At 37.0% G+C, this 18,579-nt stretch overlaps 1 protein-coding gene across 3 annotated transcripts in view; it reads right to left on the bottom strand.

Moving 5' to 3' along the window:
• Window positions 1-18,579, bottom strand: part of GRAMD2B (GRAM domain containing 2B) — a 41,796-nt gene that overhangs the window by 8,362 nt on the left and 14,855 nt on the right. For all 3 annotated transcript variants that reach the window (XM_065745635.1, XM_065745633.1, XM_065745634.1), the window contains exons 2-9: window positions 10,432-10,554; window positions 8,648-8,735; window positions 8,280-8,346; window positions 7,130-7,233; window positions 3,154-3,249; window positions 2,144-2,215; window positions 1,946-2,026; window positions 1,023-1,134 (exon numbers count right to left, since the gene is read on the bottom strand). In XM_065745635.1, the coding sequence (XP_065601707.1) occupies window positions 1,023-1,134; window positions 1,946-2,026; window positions 2,144-2,215; window positions 3,154-3,249; window positions 7,130-7,233; window positions 8,280-8,346; window positions 8,648-8,735; window positions 10,432-10,554 (743 nt within the window). The remainder of the gene's footprint in view (window positions 1-1,022; window positions 1,135-1,945; window positions 2,027-2,143; window positions 2,216-3,153; window positions 3,250-7,129; window positions 7,234-8,279; window positions 8,347-8,647; window positions 8,736-10,431; window positions 10,555-18,579) is intronic.

Raw genomic sequence — 18,579 nt, 5'->3', positions numbered from 1 at the left:
TGGCCACAAGTTGCGCCGGGGAAGATTTAGATTAGACCTGAGGAAACATTTTTTCTCTGAAAGAGTGGTCAGGCACTGGAATGGCCTGCCTAGGGAGGTGGTTGAGGCACCATTCCTAGTGCTGTTCAAGAAGCGTTTAGATGAGGTGCTAAGGGATTTGATTTAGTAGTTGGGTAGGGATAGTGATAGGAGGATGGTTGGACTAGATGATCTTGTAGGTCCTTTCCAACCTAATGTACCTATGAATCTATGAATCTATATTCATAGTGTTCAGATGGAACTGGAAAAATAATGGAATAACAACATACTAAGTTGTTAATATATATTAATTGTGCAGTGGACTAATACCCTAGAATACTTTAAATACACTGCATAAAATGTGTTTAGCCATATTTATGAAATTATATGCAGTATGTTTCTACACAGCATTCTTGCTAATAAGATGAAAAACTTGAAGCATATGAGAGCACAAATAGTACTGTTAATAATGAACAATAGATGAAATTCCAGGAGCCTTAATGACCACAAAGAATAAAATTAAGTTTTAAGCACAGAAACACAAAATCACATTAAAAAATAATATTTTTGATTGCAAAAATCTACCAGAGAACATAATGTTTATTTGCATAGATTAGAAGACATTTATTTATAACTTGAGCTACTTTACAATAGTCTTTTTTTAGTTGAAAAAGAAAGGAAAGAGGAAGTGGAAGGGGTCAGGGAAATAAGAAGGAGAAGGAGAAGGAGAAAGAAAGAAAGAGAAAGAGAAAAAATGAAGAAGAAGAAAAGGAATGAAGAGGAAGAGAAGAGAAAGGAAGCACAACAAAGTCATTCCTTAATTCTGGATTACAAAGCAAAATAACAATGGAAATACAGCTCTTCCAGCTAGGATAAAGATCTTACATAACTAGTCTGCAGGACTATGGAGAACATAGATCCACCTCCATATCAGGAGGAATTACATAAGCAAAACCTAAAGCTAAGCTGTTCCCATTTTCTTGGAGCTCCACATCCACACTCACCTTGGAAACGTTCTAGCTCTGGGGTCTGTGATCCCGTGCTGCTGGACTCCTCCATCTCTTGTCTCTGCTCCTGTACTATTCCATCCAGATCAGAATAGTCTTCATTAAAATCCTGATGAGGAAACAGTCATAGCAAGTCTAATTAATCTCATTTCCTCCAACCTCCCTGCAGAAACTGAACTAATAATTACATATTCAAAACTGTCTGAGCAGAAATAAACTTTGATATCCAGATACTGAGATCAGGTTAGCAAAATAGAGCAAACCACTTACATTCACCAGTATTTAAGTCTTATTCCCTGCCTAATGTGAAGAGATTTAAGATGACTGCAAAAGAAAAACTGCTAGGCAAACAAGTCCAGAACAGAAATATCTACAGTTAGAATATGGTCATTACACATGGATACACAGCTCTTTCAGCTGCATGAACTGGCTCACAGTGGAAGGATTGTAACAAGAAACACTTGGAATATAGTTAATGTTAGTGGAAGCAGCAATGGTTAAATACAGTCGTGAAATCTGACAGCAAGAAAAGTATGTAGGGCATACACACCTTGTAATATATCTAAGACATACACAGTATATATCTAATTAGATCAAACTATACTTATGCTAATCATACTCGCTCTTCTTAATAAGTTCATGGAATTTTTAGAAACAGATGTCATGATTCTCTTTCCTTCACAGAATCACAGAATCATAGGGGTTGGAAGGGACTTCAAGAGATCATCGAGTCCAACCCCCCTGCCAAAGCAGGTTCCCTACACCAGATCACACAGGTAGGTGTCCAGGTGGGTCTTGAATGTCCCCAGAAAAGGAGATTCCGCAAACCCCCTGCGCAGCCTGTTCCTTCAGATATTATAAGTAAGATTTGCAATGAACAGTGAAATGCCATGAAAGAAAAAAACACTGAAGCTGTTTACCAGGGACAAAGTTGTAGGATGATCAGCTCTGAAGCTGTTTCCAATAGAAGATGGATGGGGACTGTTGCCCATACTTGTATCCTGAAAAAAAATAAGGCATTTGTAACAGGAAACAGGTCTAGCAACTGCCTAGCACTTAAAAGGAAAGCAGTAATGATGAACATAAAGCTGCATATCCTCATTCCCATAAGTACTTACCTCAAGATGTCTGCATACAGATTTTAATAGCTTGTAGGTTGTATCTCTGGAGAGTAAGGAGACAAACATATACTGAAAAACAAAAGTTCCAAAATCACTTGAGAAAGACACATAGTACATGCTTCCTTCCATCTTACTAAAACTGATAGTTATCTGTTCTGCAAAACCTCCTATTTTCTAAAATGTTCATGTAGCAATGAAGACCTCTATTACTTCTGAGACTATGAACTGAGGTTAATTGCAGGGAACATAGAACAGGCACATAAAATTTACCATATTCTGTTGCAGAAAATAGCATGGTCCAGATCTATTATTTTATTTTGTTGGTCTGTTTGTTTTAAAAACTTTGAATGATGTATTTTCCCTATTCTTAAAAATAAGGTATAAATAAACAAATAAATAAGCTCAAGTCCACAAACTATTTCTTCAGTGACAACAGTTTTGTCCTAAAGCTGGTCTCAGTATAATCCGTTTTCTACTGATTGATGCAATAGTACTGAGTATAGTACGAAGTATTTCAGGGAGAAACTGCATTTTGCTGCATCTAAGGTATTTCTGATCAGATGAGAAGACACAAGCAAATGGCAGAACACTGTAAAGAGCTGCCAGCAAGGCAGGTAACTCTCTCTGCATGCATTTTCTGACCCATTTGTTTCAGATCCATGAGTGCCACTACACAGATGTCTTGGAGAATGAAGAATGATAGTTTACAGGCAACACCATGCAGCAAGAGATTCCATTTCTTATTTTGTCATCAAGTTCTACATAGCCCTTGTCTGACACTTGAGGAGGCAGAAGTAGCTCAAATTATCTGGTAAGAAACCAGACCCTCTGGGATCCTAAATTTAAATGACTACATGTGACCAATTCCTCTAGCTGCTTAAATGACCACCTAGCTCCTTGAAGAATCTCTCATGATATGAGTGCCAGTAAGTAGAGAGGGCAAAAGACACAGAAAAATGAAAAAGAAAGCAGGCAGGGTACAACAGCATTGTTCTCTGTGTACTTACTCTGTCTGTGTCAGTTGCTATGATCAGAGCATTTGGCACAAGAAGGGCAGTTTTGGTTTTCTTTAGAAGTGTCACTGAGAGCACAGGTATGCTGATCTACAACAAGACCATTGTATTATTAGTCTCAATACATGCATACAAACCTGCATGCTCTTCCACAAGCAGCCAGCCTACCAGCTGTGATAAGCTAGACCTTCAGCACTCTCCATGTAAAGATTTCTCCTCCATGTCCATGATTACTAACAATTCATACAGAACAGCTATGGTTTCAGATTAATACTATTTCTTAACTATTTTTAGTTCTCTTTTTACCAGGTGTTCTTAAAAGACTAGAAACTTAGTTCACTGTAGATACGCTGAAGAAAACAGTCTTAAAGCTAGGCTTTTTACTTAGGAGCAAAACAAATCATGCAACAGGGTATTGAAGAATAAACATATAGCTCTTTTCACTGCTTATAGATTCTTTCTTTTGCAAGGAACAGCTAAGTAAACCACTTGTCCACCAGTATCACTGAAAGATCCAATACCCACACACACTCTGACTTATACTGATTCCTGTGTATGCTATCCAAACTGCCTACATTTACACTGAAAAGTTCCAAAATTTCCCTCCTGCTTTGTGCGTTTTTTAATCCAACCCCATTAGTAGTATGTGTGGAGCTATATTTCCGAATATTTCAGTTAAAATGTTCTGCATGGGTTCTTTCTGTAAACCTTGCATTACAGAAGACTGAATAGCTGGTTTGTCTTGCAGTTGGAAAGACTCAGGCTTAGGAAGTTAGGCAAATAAAATAATCCAAGATACACACTGACAGGGTACAGCTACTGTTGAGAATTCCTTTGTCCCAACTTACTGAGAAATTCAGAACTAAGATTAAAAGTGTGCAATGACTGACCACTGAGTGATCAGAGCACAGAATTAAAAGCAAATTAATGCATGAGAATAAAGCTTCTCTGTGCAATTTCATAAAGCCTCATCAACTTCTGCTCAGAGCAATAAGTGCAAAGCAATACCAAGAAATTAAATGAAAAAAAAATATATATTTCTTTTGGTTAACAAGAAATGTGCCTCATTTGGATGCAAGATAACTAGTCTAGCCATTGTTTAAGCATGGCTAGTCACTCCTCTATCATCTGTAGGCCAGAAACTTACTCATTATTTAGTACTTAGTTTTATTAAAAAATCTGTGAAAAAGGAAAAAAAGAAGAAAATAAGAAGGAAAAAAGAGAGAAGGAAAAAAAGAAGAAAAAAAAAGAAGGAAAAAAGAAAAGAGAGAAAAACGAGCCACAGCAAAACCAATGCCTATGACTTTATATTATTCTTAGGCCCATGCCTGAATCTAACAATCTTTAAGTCTGGACACAATTTTTTTCTATCAATTATTTATTCTAACTAAATATGTCAATTCTAGTTGCTTGGCTTCTGAGGACAAGTCTTCTGAAAATGCGCTAATTAAAAAGATTCTATTTTTTCTGAATTGAATGTTTTCTTGATCCAGAAAGATCTTTCAATGTTTCTAGTCAAAACACTTCTAGTTAAGCTGTTTCTTGAGTGGAAAGAAGGGAGAAGATACGATGTGTGTTTGACAGGAGGACAAAACAAAACAGAACAGAACTGTCATGTAGTCAGACAACAATTTGCATTGCTTAAAAAAAAAACAAAAAAACACCACAACAACCAGCACCAACAACAAAATAAATGAAACTTACTACTCCAGCAAAAATTCTGAAAATAGCAACGATAAAAAAATGGCAGCTTGGAAGTTTTCTAATTGGTTCAGTCTACCTCAAAGAACTTTAAGTAAGAGATGTTAATGACACTCTGCTGCATGCAATTTTGATGGATAACATTACTGTAATCAAGACTAAAGAATACTTAAGTGGGATTAAGTACTTGCTTGCTGCATTCTTACCTAAGCATTAGATTAAAATGGCAAAATCACTGCAAGTATTCTGTTTCTATCTGGAGTAATAATTATTTCAGGAAACAAGTTTACGTGCAGGCACCTTGAAATGCTTAGCTCAGAAAAGACTGGAGGTCAACACAGATAGTCAAAACAGAGCAATCTGGAAAGACAGAGAAGTCTTTCAAAGCCCAGTAAGTTCTGAAGAAGGGTTCCTTCATTTCTGAACATGTAGAGTGTTTACACTACAGATTAAAATCTCTCAACTTGTGTGACTATCTCACCCACCAAAGGTTTTAACAGAAAAAAATATGTAGGTAGAAGAACTTGTTATGATAAATTGAATAGAACACATAGACCTGCTACTTCTCTCAACAGACAAAATATGACTAAGTTTAAATTGTTTCAAGCAACAGAAGTTTTGTGTCCTGGCAACTTTATCAATATATGAAACATCTATGAAAATGGTTCTTTTTGTCAAGCTTGATTTCCTCCTCCCCTATTACATGGTTCTTCATTATATTCCCTATTTCCCTGCTGTTTTGTTGATGGTATGTCTAAAAATCTATGTCTGCTGTGTATGACTGAATCAAGCATTAAAGTCTTTGTATTGCAGAGGCAGGGAAGACAACTGGAAGTACATGACCAGGCCTCTCTCTCACTTTTCATTTTTCTCCCTGTCAGTGTTTTATTAAAACAAGGTCCCAGGACTGATTGTACTTGGAATATCACTACAGACACATTTAGAAAACTTATCTACTTTATTTTCTGTTTCCCCTTTGCATCATTTATATGAAAATATACATACCCTCACAAAGCTGCTGACATCTTATAAACATCACTTTACAGTACTACAAGATTATCATGTTGCATCTTTTATTCCATGTCTTTCTATTCCACTTGGTAGGTTTTTATTAGATTTTAATCATATACATCTAGCTAAGCTTGAATTTTAGAAAGATGTCCCACAGTTTGGGGTAGGCCTATGCACTCATTTCTGTACACAGGACACAGACAGTAAAGTTTAATGAAAATACCTAACAAGATAGATGCTATGAACTTAAATTACAGCATCCAATCATTCATTAATTTTTATTTCTTTGTGCTACATAGCTTTTATTGACATGCACATGCACACCTACTTCTTACATGTTAACATACTACCTATATTTAATGAATATAAAATATAATCCTATAACTAGGAAACAGTTTCTTGGTCCAAGCAGTAATATGTAGTAAGTTACAGAGCCAGACTCAGTAATACGTCATTAACTATTTTAATCATTTTTAAAAAACAAATTCTACCTTCTTAAAGTAGGTCCCTGACAAAGATGTACTGTGTTTCATCACAACAGCTGACAGCAAAGAAATAAGATAATGTGAGCTCCTAAGTGGTTTCAGCACCTAATTCACCTAGAAGGTCTTCATCTAAAGAGTAATTTGTTTAATGAAGTACCTGAGAAAAAAAGAAGCCAAAAAAATCCTCACAGCAAATAACATTTTTTTTTCCAAATAAAAGGTCAAAGACAGAAGAGTTTATGTCTCATTTCTGTTCTTCACACCAGGCTCACAAGTAAAAATCTAGTAGACTTCCACTGTTCATATACAACAGAAGAAACAGCTAGAAGAATCACACTCAGGCCTTTGCCACTCCACTCCAAAGCCAGTGTTAGTTTTGTTTTTTTTTAACTTGCTGTGAGTGAATATGGTTGATCCTTCCCACCATTTATCCAACTAGTCCTTATACATTGCATCCTGCCTCCTCTTTTCCAAAGTCAACTCAAGAGAGCCATTTTTGTAGAGTTACTGCCATCTGTGTTTGGCAGCCCTTGCAATTCCATGTCAAGCTCTTCTCTTAAATCTTTTTTGCAGGCAGGGTATCCTTAACACAAAGACTGGATCTTTCATACTTATGGTACTCCGGTTCTAGAGAGACTTTTGGGCATAGTCATTCTAATCAGTAACATAGAGCTATTAGAATTTTTCTAACCTTGCAAAATAAAGCAGATATCAAGTGATGAACACATTTCTAAGGAATGGTATTACTATTTTGTACAAATGATTTTACTAACCTTAGTGTCTTTACCAAAGACCTTGGAATGGAAGCAAATCCAGTTTTCAGAAACGAACAGCTTTCCTTGGTAAAGAATTTCTTTCTGTAGAGCACAGGTAAAACCTAAAATATATTGATATTCTTTAATTTTTAGTGTACACAAAGGGTCTGGCTTTATTTTTTTACTCTTTTTTTTTTTTACCCATTGCCTGTTTGTGTATATGCCTTTTGATAAACACTGTCAAATTGTCCCTGCTCATTGCAGGGGAGTTGGACAAGGTGACCTTTAAAGGTCTCTTCCAACTCAAATGATTCTATCACTCTAAACACTGAAATATAGTGAATAAGTTTTTAAGTTACAGAGAAGCTCGGATGATTTCACAGTCTTTAGAGTAATTCAAAATATCTGAAGAATAAAGACTGGTATGTGTAATAAGCAACAGAGTCCCAGAAGCCAAGAATCTTTTTTGACAGAGTACCACCTAGATTCCTAGTAAGTTTTAGACTAACTTTCAGGTAACTGCATTGCATCAATTTGCAAAGCTTCAATGATTTTTTTTTAGCTTTAAACTTTTAGCTGTCCAGCAGTTTCCTGGACCAGATGACCAGCAGAGGTAGAACACATAAAAAAATAACGCAATCCTGCTTTTACATCACAGCCACTGAACACACTATTTACCACTCATTAACTGCTTTCCTCTTATTCCTTTTAAGACACATTTAATCTCTATGTAGCATTTACTTGCCAAAATTATTATAGAAAACAGAAGAATCCACTTTGCATCCTTTTCCCTACCAGTGCTTTTAAGTTTTAGAACACCACCAACAGCAAGAAGATTCCAACCTATTTGTATGACCAGTGCTGTCTTGATTAAGCAGTGCTTTTAGTGAGGAAACTTCAGTACCAAAGTATGTTGCACTAACCTCTGTTAAGTACAAAGTGAGCTAAAGCACCAAAAGATGTTAAACATATGAAGATTAAACAAATGTACTTTTTACAAGATTGCAACAGAAACGCCCCAGCATGCAAACAAGGACCTTGTAGCTCCGTGAAGCTGGAGTTAAAGGTTTTTAAAATTTGGGTAGTGCCTTTTGTATGCCACCAGAATTGGCAGATATTAACAGTATTTTGATCTACAGCCAGCAATAACATGAGTCTCAATACTTACTTTGTTTTAGTGGCTCATCGATGGAAACACCCAGAAACAGCTTATGAAAGTGTGCATTTGCCTTCAGCTAAAAAACAAAAAGGCCCACCACCAAAGACACATGCTTTATTAGACATTCTTACAATTAAGTGACTTATTACCACTTTCTACACTCCCATTTTCTTTTCCTTTTTCCCAGTTATTTTACAGAAAATTCTCATTTTTGCTATATGCCTACTAAGTTGTTGTTCTGATCTAAGATTAATAAAGGAACATACATCCTTATACAGCTAGGAAATAAATACTAGTAAACAAGGGTGCTCTTCCAGTTCTGTATTAGCTCTTACCAGTCATCATCAGCAACAAAAAAAGTCCATCTTCTTCCCTACCTGATTTGAGATATGTTTTTTCCTTTCAATTTTGGAATCATTCTTGCTATCCATTGTCAGAAGTGGACTTTCTGTACTGCTCTTTGTCCTGAAAAAGAAGAAAAAAAATACACTATGCCATGTAAAATGCTTGACCTCACTTATTTGTCTTTTAAGTTAACAACAGGACATGCTTTTCTTTGAAATACATTAATATTTCAGTAACTACTACCTGATTTTTCAAGTACTACATAGCAATGAAGAGAAGTCTGTCTAAATCTTGAATTAGGTTAGTCCTTCCTGATGGCCTTCTTTTTTAATTTTTAAGGAACCTTAGTTGTAAGGGAAAAAAAAGGTCACGGCATTCTTATAGTTTTAATGGATTACCATAATGCCTAGCTCCATGTTTATTGTTTCTAGGAAACATAAGAAATGCTAAGCATGTTAGTTATTGATGTAATAAAAGTCAAAACTTAGTAGTAGAGAGTTGAAGGTAGTGCAATGAAAGCTATGAACTTATACAACAAAATGGGAGCTTACTTGGGAAGCACAATGGAGAAGAAATACATGCTGATGCACAAACCAAAGAATGGCTATGAGCAGTGTAGTGTATGGAAATCAATAAGACAGCTAGCAATTCTGGAAGTGAAGTTTCCAGTAAGTGAAAAAGAACTACAAGTACCTATTTTACAGGATGCTGTTGTACCTTTACACCCTTTGCAAATCATGCTGAAAGAAAAAAAAAAAAAAAAAACAATAACAAAAAGCTCAACTGACCAAACACATAAAAACTGAACAAGCATGAAGTAGAAAGAGTACAGAGGAAAATTTCTGAGGATGAGTAGGAAAATAAATTCTGTGGGTTTCATGCAGGAGAAATTCATAGCATGAAACGTGTACAAAAATAAAAACAGAAGTAGGATAATATTGTCACAGATCATGAATATTATCCCTGAAAGCTTTAATTTCATACAGAAGAAAAACATAAACAGGCTACAAAAATAAGTTAACTCTTTGTCAGAGGTTTTCATGTATAGGCTTTTGAAGAGTAGTAGTAGGAAGGACAAAATATGACATGTCTTTGTTGAATGACTAGAAAAATATGTGTTGAGCAGTGCTAATAGCACAGAGAAGGTAAAGCACTATAACAGTTTCCCTTACTGCACTGCATTCTGCCTTTTAAGTCTTCTGTAGTTTCCTAAACTTGTGAGGGTTGACAGGGAGAGGAACTTTAAATTAGTACAGGTATACCTAGATTTAGATTTAAAAATTAAGTGATGCTTTGTAACTACCTGCCTTGTGACCAAAACCATGTTGTCAGGTTGACTACCGACTTCTTCATTAGCTGTCCAGTTGAAAGTGAAAGGCATGCAAAGTTTGTCATTCATGTCTTTGTTTGTTTGATTTTTAAATTATTATTTCAGTCTGTGCCAGTCTAATACAATATAAAATGCAGAGCCCAAAACTTTTTTTGCCATAGCTTTACTGTGGATAATGAACACACTAGCAAGAAAGTATTCTAGGAGTAGCCAAGGTCTCAAACTGCAGCTGTTTGACTGCTTGTCAAATTGGCTGTGAATGGGATGTAACCAGCAGTGGTTATAGTGCAGTATATTTCTCCCTTTAACAGGAAAGCTAAGCCAACCCAAAATTCCTACTACCACTATTCTGACTGCTGCTGACATGGCAGCCTCTGTAGGCTCTGTTCCTTACCTGATAAGGCTGCAAGCTAACCCACAATAGGAATATCTTAACCATTTTGATTTTTTCATTAGCAGAAACCTGACAATGTTCCTGATCATTACCTAGCAACATCATATTTCTTCCCATTATCAAAATATTCCACTTCACTGGTACGAGTCTGCAGCAAAACAGCAGGTGATTTTCCTGTCTTTCTTCTTTCAGTTGTTCCATTTTCTCCATCGGAACTGCAGGGGGAAAAAAAGCAATGGGTACTGCAGGTCTCATATCAACACCAAATGCCACTTCAACGTATTGCCATTATTGAACAAAATGAAAAACAAAATTATGACAGCTTTTACATCAAGGTCCTGAAAAGTCTTAATCTACTGACTTCTCAGTATTGCCAGGACTTTATATTCATTGGAAAGATTTTGAAGTGCTCAGATGCACACATAGTGCTCTCCTTGATCTTCTTGACTGGAGACTGGGACCCAGGCAAAAAGAGAACAGATCAGTTGAATGAATTGGCTGTGTGGATGGTGTAATGCTCAGGCAGAGCAAGGAAAGTAATTGTTCCCTCTACTCTGACATTATAAGGCCCTATCTGGAGCCTCAGCATCAGGGCTGAGGCCCTAGCACAAGAAAGATATGGAGATGTTGGAGTGTTTACAGACAAGGACCATGAAGATGATCAGAGAAACAGAGCACCTCTCTTATGAAGAACAATTAAGGGAGCTGTGCTTGTTTAGCCTTGAGAAGGTTCCACTGAGACCTAATTGTGGCATTCCAGTAATTGAAGGGAGCTTCCAAGCAGGAGGGGGACAAACTTTTGCATGATCTGGTAGTAGTATGACAAGGTGTAATGGGGAGATTTAGCTTAGTCTATAGGAAGAAACGTTTTACTCAGAGGGTGATGAGGCACTGGAACAGCTTGCCCAGAGAAGCTGTGGAAGCCTTATCCCTGAAAGCATTCAAAGCCAGGTTGGATGGGTGCTCTAGGTGGCCTGATATAGTGGGTAACAACTCTGATCATGGCAAGGGGGTTGGCAATAGGTGGTTTTAAGGTTCCTTCCAACCTAAGCCGTTCTATGATTTTATGATTATACGTCTCAACAATTAAGAGCTACAGTACTGGAATTGCAGTAATGAGGAGAGGCAAACTCAAATCTTGCCATGGATATTACAGTGCTCATGACATTTCCAGCTCTGGTTTCCTTTCCAAATGCAAAGTCCCATTTTGGAAAAATGTGTTTCATTTTTACTACTTAGATCCGATGACTAATCAAAATTTGATTGGCAGGTTGGGTGATAAACATCCTGCATGACAACACCTCACTCTTAACAGTATTTATGGTTCTCCGTTGCAGGAGGATGCTGGATTGCATTTTGCCTCACTTACATCTTCCGCAGGATTTGGTCCACACAATATTAACAAATGAAGGGTCTAAGTGTCAAAAATGCTATTTTTTTCTTTACAAAAGCAGAACTGCTGTCACAGTGCACTGTCCTTTCATAGCATGTAGAACTGTCTTGTAAATGTGTACTAAGAAAGCAGTCAGTGATAAGTGATATGTTAAAGCCTTTCCCTCATCATTTTCTTATATTAAAAAACTTAGTGGAAAAAGCCATTATTAATAGCTGGATCTGGAGAAAGGTAATACCTTAAAAGAAGACACAACATGTAGATACAGACATTTACACACATCCTCCTAAAGGTGTGTATAAAGGCTAAAGCTTCAGCATGATTATAGGGTGCTCTAAACAGGAAAGAAAAGCTATGCTGCCTGTTATCTAAATGCCTGAACACAAATGACTGCATTTATAGACACTTCCATTATAATGTTTAATTTCTACAGACTTACAACAGCACTGCCATCAAATGACAGTGCTATGTCAATAAAAAGTTTATTTTTCCTACTAAGATAACTGTTTTGCTGACAAAGATTCCTCAGTTAATTCCATTTGCTTTTAGTAAGAGCATACGATTTGCAGCTTTGATTATGTTTTCGGAAATAAGATCAGGATAAGACCTCACAATGTCTCCGTGAAGATACAATGAATTCAGTAGTATTCTACTTCACAGCTAAATTAAGGTTAAAGCCATGGAGTTTTGCCTTGCTGATTCTGGAATTTGTTCTTAAAGACTTATGCATCATACAGCAATTATTCCCCTTTCTAATCCTTCCCAACACTTAACACCTCTCACCACAGGGCTCTGAGTTGACGCTTTCTAAGTCAATTCACACTTTGTATTCACTTGAAAGTGTCACAGCACTAAAAAAGTCTATGAGGAAAAATTAAATTGTTTCTGCATTGCTTTATCCTTGGATTGGCCCTACCTGACCACAAAGCATCAGCTCTTACTTTCAGCCAACATACGTTAGAATTAAATGGTCTGGTTTAACTGGAACTCAATTTTTTTGCCTGAAAAACCTAAATTAGCAATTTTATGTCATTTAACATTTTAAGTTAAACCAAGGTGCTCCCCTCAAGCAAAGGAAACTCTGTACTCTCATAGCTTGCAAACCGTGCAAATATCAGACCATGGACAGCCTGCTTATTCTGACAAAACAGTACTCCTGGCAGATCAAAGCAGCCTGTGTTAACAACCACACTCACTACAAAAAACCTGTTTCAAAAAAAGCATATATGCCTTGGGGTTTGGTATTCACTTACGCTCTCCAGCATGGTAAGATGTTTTGTTACTCCTAGACGTACTATTACTTACCACTCATACTTTCTTTCCCTCATCCATAAATTATTCTCTGTTCCACAGTTAAACCCATGAGCTTTTATATTCTGTCTCAACTTTTGAGTGCCTCAAGCATCTCTCCTAACTACTGCTGAACACGAATTGCTACTGCCTGAATTCATTCTCTCTAGCTGTTTCTAGAGCATTTAGCCACAGGAATTTCGCTCATTTTTCTGTGGAGGAAAAATGGAGCTAGTCCATGCCAGCCTGGTTGCCTCTCCACAGAATCACAGAATCAGATGGGTTGGATGGGACCGCAGGGGATCATCAAGTCCAAACCTCCCTTCTAAAGCACGTTCCTTACAGCAGGTTGCATAGGAAAGCATCCAGTCTGGTTCTGAATATCCAGAATTGCCTCCTACAGTTGAGAACAGAAAGAATCTACCCAGGCAATAATTGGCTCCAAAATACTGCAAGAGAGGAGATGTCCTTATAAGCACATTCTAATGAATGCAGTTAATAGGATATACTCCTCCCAACCATCACAGTCTCAGTATACTTCTCCTTCAGCCTCTTCACATTGCGTTTAGACACAATGAAACACAACATAAGAATTTGTCCTTATATTTCCAGTATTTGTAGCTTTACCTAGTGGTTAATTTCTTAATAATTATCTTTAAAATGTCAGAAGGAATCTAATTTTAGTTGACCTTCTGGAGAAGGAAAGATCATGGCATGACTTAAAAACATCTTTTGTCAACTCATAAGTAAATTAAAGTGCTTCTTACATTTTCAAGTCTTATTCAGGATTTATGAATGCTTTGTAAAAAGATCACAAGTCAGCAACCCATGCAAAACAAACAAGCGAAAAGATCAAGAGCACTGCAGAAATAATACTGCCCTAACTACTGCTATTAACAATGGTTGCATATAAATGAATGATATTTGCAAGCATTACAGCAAAGAATGTAAACTTTGAAACATCATCTTGTTGATAGGAAAATAAACATTTTTCACGTTGAAAAAAATCTACTGAAAGAGCATCACAGAATCAGAGTGGTCTAGGTTGGAAAGGATCCTAAAGATCAAGTTCCAAGCTCCCTGCTGGGTACTGGTTGCTAACCACAAGATCAGATTGCCCAGGCTCCATCCTGGACTTGAATGTCTCCAGGGATGGGGCATCCACAGCTTCCTCTGGCAAATGTGCCAGTGCCTCACCACCCTCTGAGTAAAGAATTTCTTCTTAACATCTCACTTAAATTTCCCCTCTTTTAGTTTAAAGTAATTGCCTTTTGCCCTATCACTATTAGACCAGGTAAAGAGTCACTTCCTCTCCTACTGAAGTACTGGAATGCTGCATGAGATCATCCTGGAATCTCTTTTCTCCAGGCTGAACAAGCCCAGCTACCTCAAACAATAACCTCTCTATTGTCCACAGGTAGGTTTGGTACAACATGTATGGAAATGTTTATCACAAATATAATGATATCTTGTATCTTTCAGCTCATTTAAGTAGTTATTGCTTTTACTGGACAGCTATAAGCAGATCAAAGGGATTGGTCAAAGAAATTTTACCTGCGCACGAGGCCAAAACATTAACAGATATTGTTTCTTAAGCTATTCTTACTTGCAGATGTGAATAAATTCAGATGAACCATTTATACATTCAAAAGCTAAAAATTAAAGGGAGAGGCTCAAAATATATCAGAGACAGCCTTCAGGCAAAGATGACTGAAAGGCAGTATGATGATATACAATAATGCTTGGAACACTTCTTTAAGTGTGCTGCAGTCAGAGGCCACCTCTTTAGCACAGATATCCCTTCACTTGCCATTCCCCTATGGAGCCATCTTCTCAGCATTCCTTTCACTGGGCCTAAACATGAATTGTAAATCTTTTTTCAGAAGCTATGTCCTGTCATTCCATTAACACTCTTTTCTATCCCAAGCCAGACTGAAGAAACCTTTTTTTGGTCATGTAACTGGACTCTGAAGTATTTCATGTGATAGGTTGCATTCATACCTTATATAGTTGAATTATTTCACCCAGGACTGATGAAAATACTTTTTCTCTTTGTAAACTATCCTGCTGTCCTCTTCATAGCATATTGGAATGGTACTGGATAAACTATCAACAGTGCTATAGTCAAGGATTTTAGAGCTGTTTGTTTCTACAAAGTTTGGTCACTTGGATGCAAAATGCTCACATAGACTCCGGTATCTGTACAGCTATGGTACAGTGCTATGAGGCACAAGCTCTGTTAATGGGAGAAAGCACATCTAGACAAATGTGCCTCTGAATACTGTTACAGTCTTATCTATTTCTAAGACCAAGTATCACTTCTGTGCAACTGGAAAGCAGTGATTGTCACCGAGACTCCAGAACTATCAAAACAGACAGAAAATGAATTACACTCTAATCACAATACAACAGCTAGCTGACTAACAGCTGCCATAATAGATTTTAAGGACATAATGTATCCCAAAATAATGCATTTGGTATTTGTGTATTTTGACATACTTAGGTGTGTATACCCTATACTTAAAGCTGAAAAGTGAATGGGTAAAACCATGGGTGTTCAACCTTTTGGCTTGCCTGGGACATGTTGAGTCAGTAGAAATTGCCTTGGGCTGTATATATGCAGGTAGCTCTGAAAGAAATGCCTCCTATTGATTACCATGGAAACCATAACCAAAAAGCACAATAACGCTATTTAACAGAGCAAATTCTCAGCTACCAAACACTATTTTTCAACAAGATGCCACTGCTAGCTATGCATTTTCACCAGCAATGAACAAGATCAATGAGTATGCTGTGCTGCCACATATCTGTAGCAGGGGATGCGTCCTACACTGTTGCCATCACCACTGCTGAAATGCAGCACCTGCTGTCTTACTGTGTTCACACCCACTGTTGGGTCTCCAGAAACAGTTAGGAAGTACCAATTAATTTCAACGGGTGACTTTTTTTTTTTTTTTTTTTTTCTCCATGGAGGAATTTAATTCCCCACCGTTGCCTCATCCACACTTCCATGTCAGATGCCATTTTGTCACACTACCTCTCTGGAGCCATCTGCTGCATGGCAACAACACATAATAGAATACTGGTGGGGAAGTTCAACCTCTACTGTCACATCACCAACACACATCTCTGATGTCATTGTCCAATGGAATAAAATAGGAGACACTACATTCAGAATGGAACAGTCCTCATAAAATATATAATATTGTTAAATGTATTTAAGTAACGAAAATAATTTAAATATTTTTTATTAAAGCAAAAAAAAAAAAAAAAAAAAAAAAGCAACCAACTCATAAAACTAATGCAATATATGACCTTGTTTTTGTGAAAGTAAAGTCTGGTTCAGTCTGGTTTAGTGGTTGTAGTTCCAGTTCTTAGCAAGTTCTCAGAGTGTTCATCAGATATTTATGATGAAGCTTTACTCTTCCTACACTTCGTCCTTTAAAACATCTGTTCATGAATGTACATACTGCCAAAAAGTGATGACATGAATAAGGTGTGACTGTGAAGTGAATATTATTCTCATCTAAGAAAGGTCTTGTAAAGGTTTGGTAAAGACATGATTGAACTTTTATTTGAGTTGAATTTCTTATTGCAGCACCATGCATTCCATATCAGTGGGTAGTTTATTCACTGACTGAAAATAGAGTTGCAAACTGTCAAAACAACGTTGTCTTTTTTTTTTTATATATATATCTTGAAACCAGTTCTCAAGTTCCATTATCACAAAATAAAGCAAGGCTGCATAGTTTTCCCCGTTCACAGGACTGTATTTAGGCAATGTATCAGAATCCACACAGGTATTTGCCATAACTTTATTTAGCACTGTACTGCACCCTTCCTGCGTCCTGGTTTCAGGCTAGACAGTGTAAACTGCACACTGACGCATGCATATGCACAGGGCTGGGCTGGGCCGCTCAGCAGGGAAGAGCCTTCGCCATAATGGTGTGGGGCATGGGCTAGCTGCAGCACAGTTTGGGCTGGGCCAGATGCAGCCTGCAGGCCATGGGTTTGACATGCTTGACGTAAACCAAACTGAGTTTCAACAACTTCGAATTCAAGGCGCAGGCTAATTCTCATCTTAATAAACCACAGCCAAATATCACATAACAGGGACAAAATTAAATAGCGACATGTTAATTGAATATCATGCAGACATTGATGGGAGCATGAACATATATGCCATGTGTTAATTACTCTATGCATATCATTCATGAAATACATCTGTGGGCATAGGTGGGAACCTGACATCAGTTAGCACTGATTATTAGTAGTCAAAGACATTTTCATACTGTTACTTTACATATCAAGATAATTAATTTAAGATCTACTTATTGTGCTGCATTTCACACCTATCTCTGGGAACACAACTACATGTGAGCGTTTCAGGTGTCTGTATCCCTACATCGCTTAAAAGAATGAACAAAATTTTTGAGTTAACATCAAAAAGAAAGCCCTCTGACTTCGTTAAGAGCGGAGGAAGTAAGTTTTTTTTCTCATCTGAATAGACATTTCACATAATAACCAGATCAACTTTCACACTTGGACATCAGAAAGATCACTGTGACACCACAGACGTCATCAGCAAGTATGTAAATTCTCTGTTCCAAATACCATCTATTATTAACTGGCTGTATTCTCTGTCTAATCAAAACCAGACTGCTATCAAGTTCCACAGGGGGAAAAAAAAAAAAGAAAACACAGAAGAATTCCCTGTGCTCTGAAACATGAGACACTATAACAAGATATTTTATTAGGTTAACACTAGAACAGGAACATAAGCCATTTCGCTTTCTTGTCTTGTCAAGAGTTTCCATTTCAGTTATCAACTTCAAAAAGAAAAAGCCCTCTTATATACATTTGCCGAACTCCACAGTATTCCTGAGATAAGTCACAGCAGGGTGCCCAACAACTATTCATCTGAATACAGACATGGCGAAGACCAACACATGACCAACACTGATTGTCCTGATAGGCATATTCTTGAGGAAAAAAACAAAAACAAAAACAAAAACAAGCAAAAGCCCTTAAGGCAGACATGCACAATCTGTGGACCAGCATTGCAGATACAACATGACCAAATTAACCAAAAACAGATTTGAATCATTGCCAATTCTTGGAGTTTCTTAAATATACAGATACTGATTATGGGGACACCATTTACTTTTCTGAAGGAAGGTTGATATGTTTGGATAAAATGCTAGAAAGATTTCATGATTTGCAAAATGCAATCAAGTAATTTATGGAATCAAAAGGAGTATGTGTTCCAGAACTTTAAGATTAAAAATGGCTCACAGATTTAGCATTTTTGGTGGATTTTGCCACTTCTTTAAGTGAGTTAAACATCCTTCTTCAATGTGAAAATCAACTTATCTATGCCACATTTCAGACCACAACAGTGTTTGAAGTTAACTTATGGCAAGCTTAAGTTGTAGCAAATAATTTAATGCATTTTTTATGCATTGGCTTATGTGTATAGAGAGAAATATGCAGCCTTGATTTCCATTTTGATAAAAGAATTTGAGAATAGCTTTCAAGATTGAAAGAAAACAGACAA

The sequence above is a fragment of the Cyrtonyx montezumae genome, unplaced genomic scaffold (genome assembly GCF_038088225.1).
Source record: "Cyrtonyx montezumae isolate F1298 unplaced genomic scaffold, pur_monq_1.0 scaffold_36, whole genome shotgun sequence".
In the NCBI taxonomy this organism is placed as follows: Eukaryota; Metazoa; Chordata; class Aves; order Galliformes; family Odontophoridae; genus Cyrtonyx; species Cyrtonyx montezumae.
Note: the sequence above shows the minus strand (reverse complement) of the source record. Positions and strands in the feature narration are given on the sequence as shown.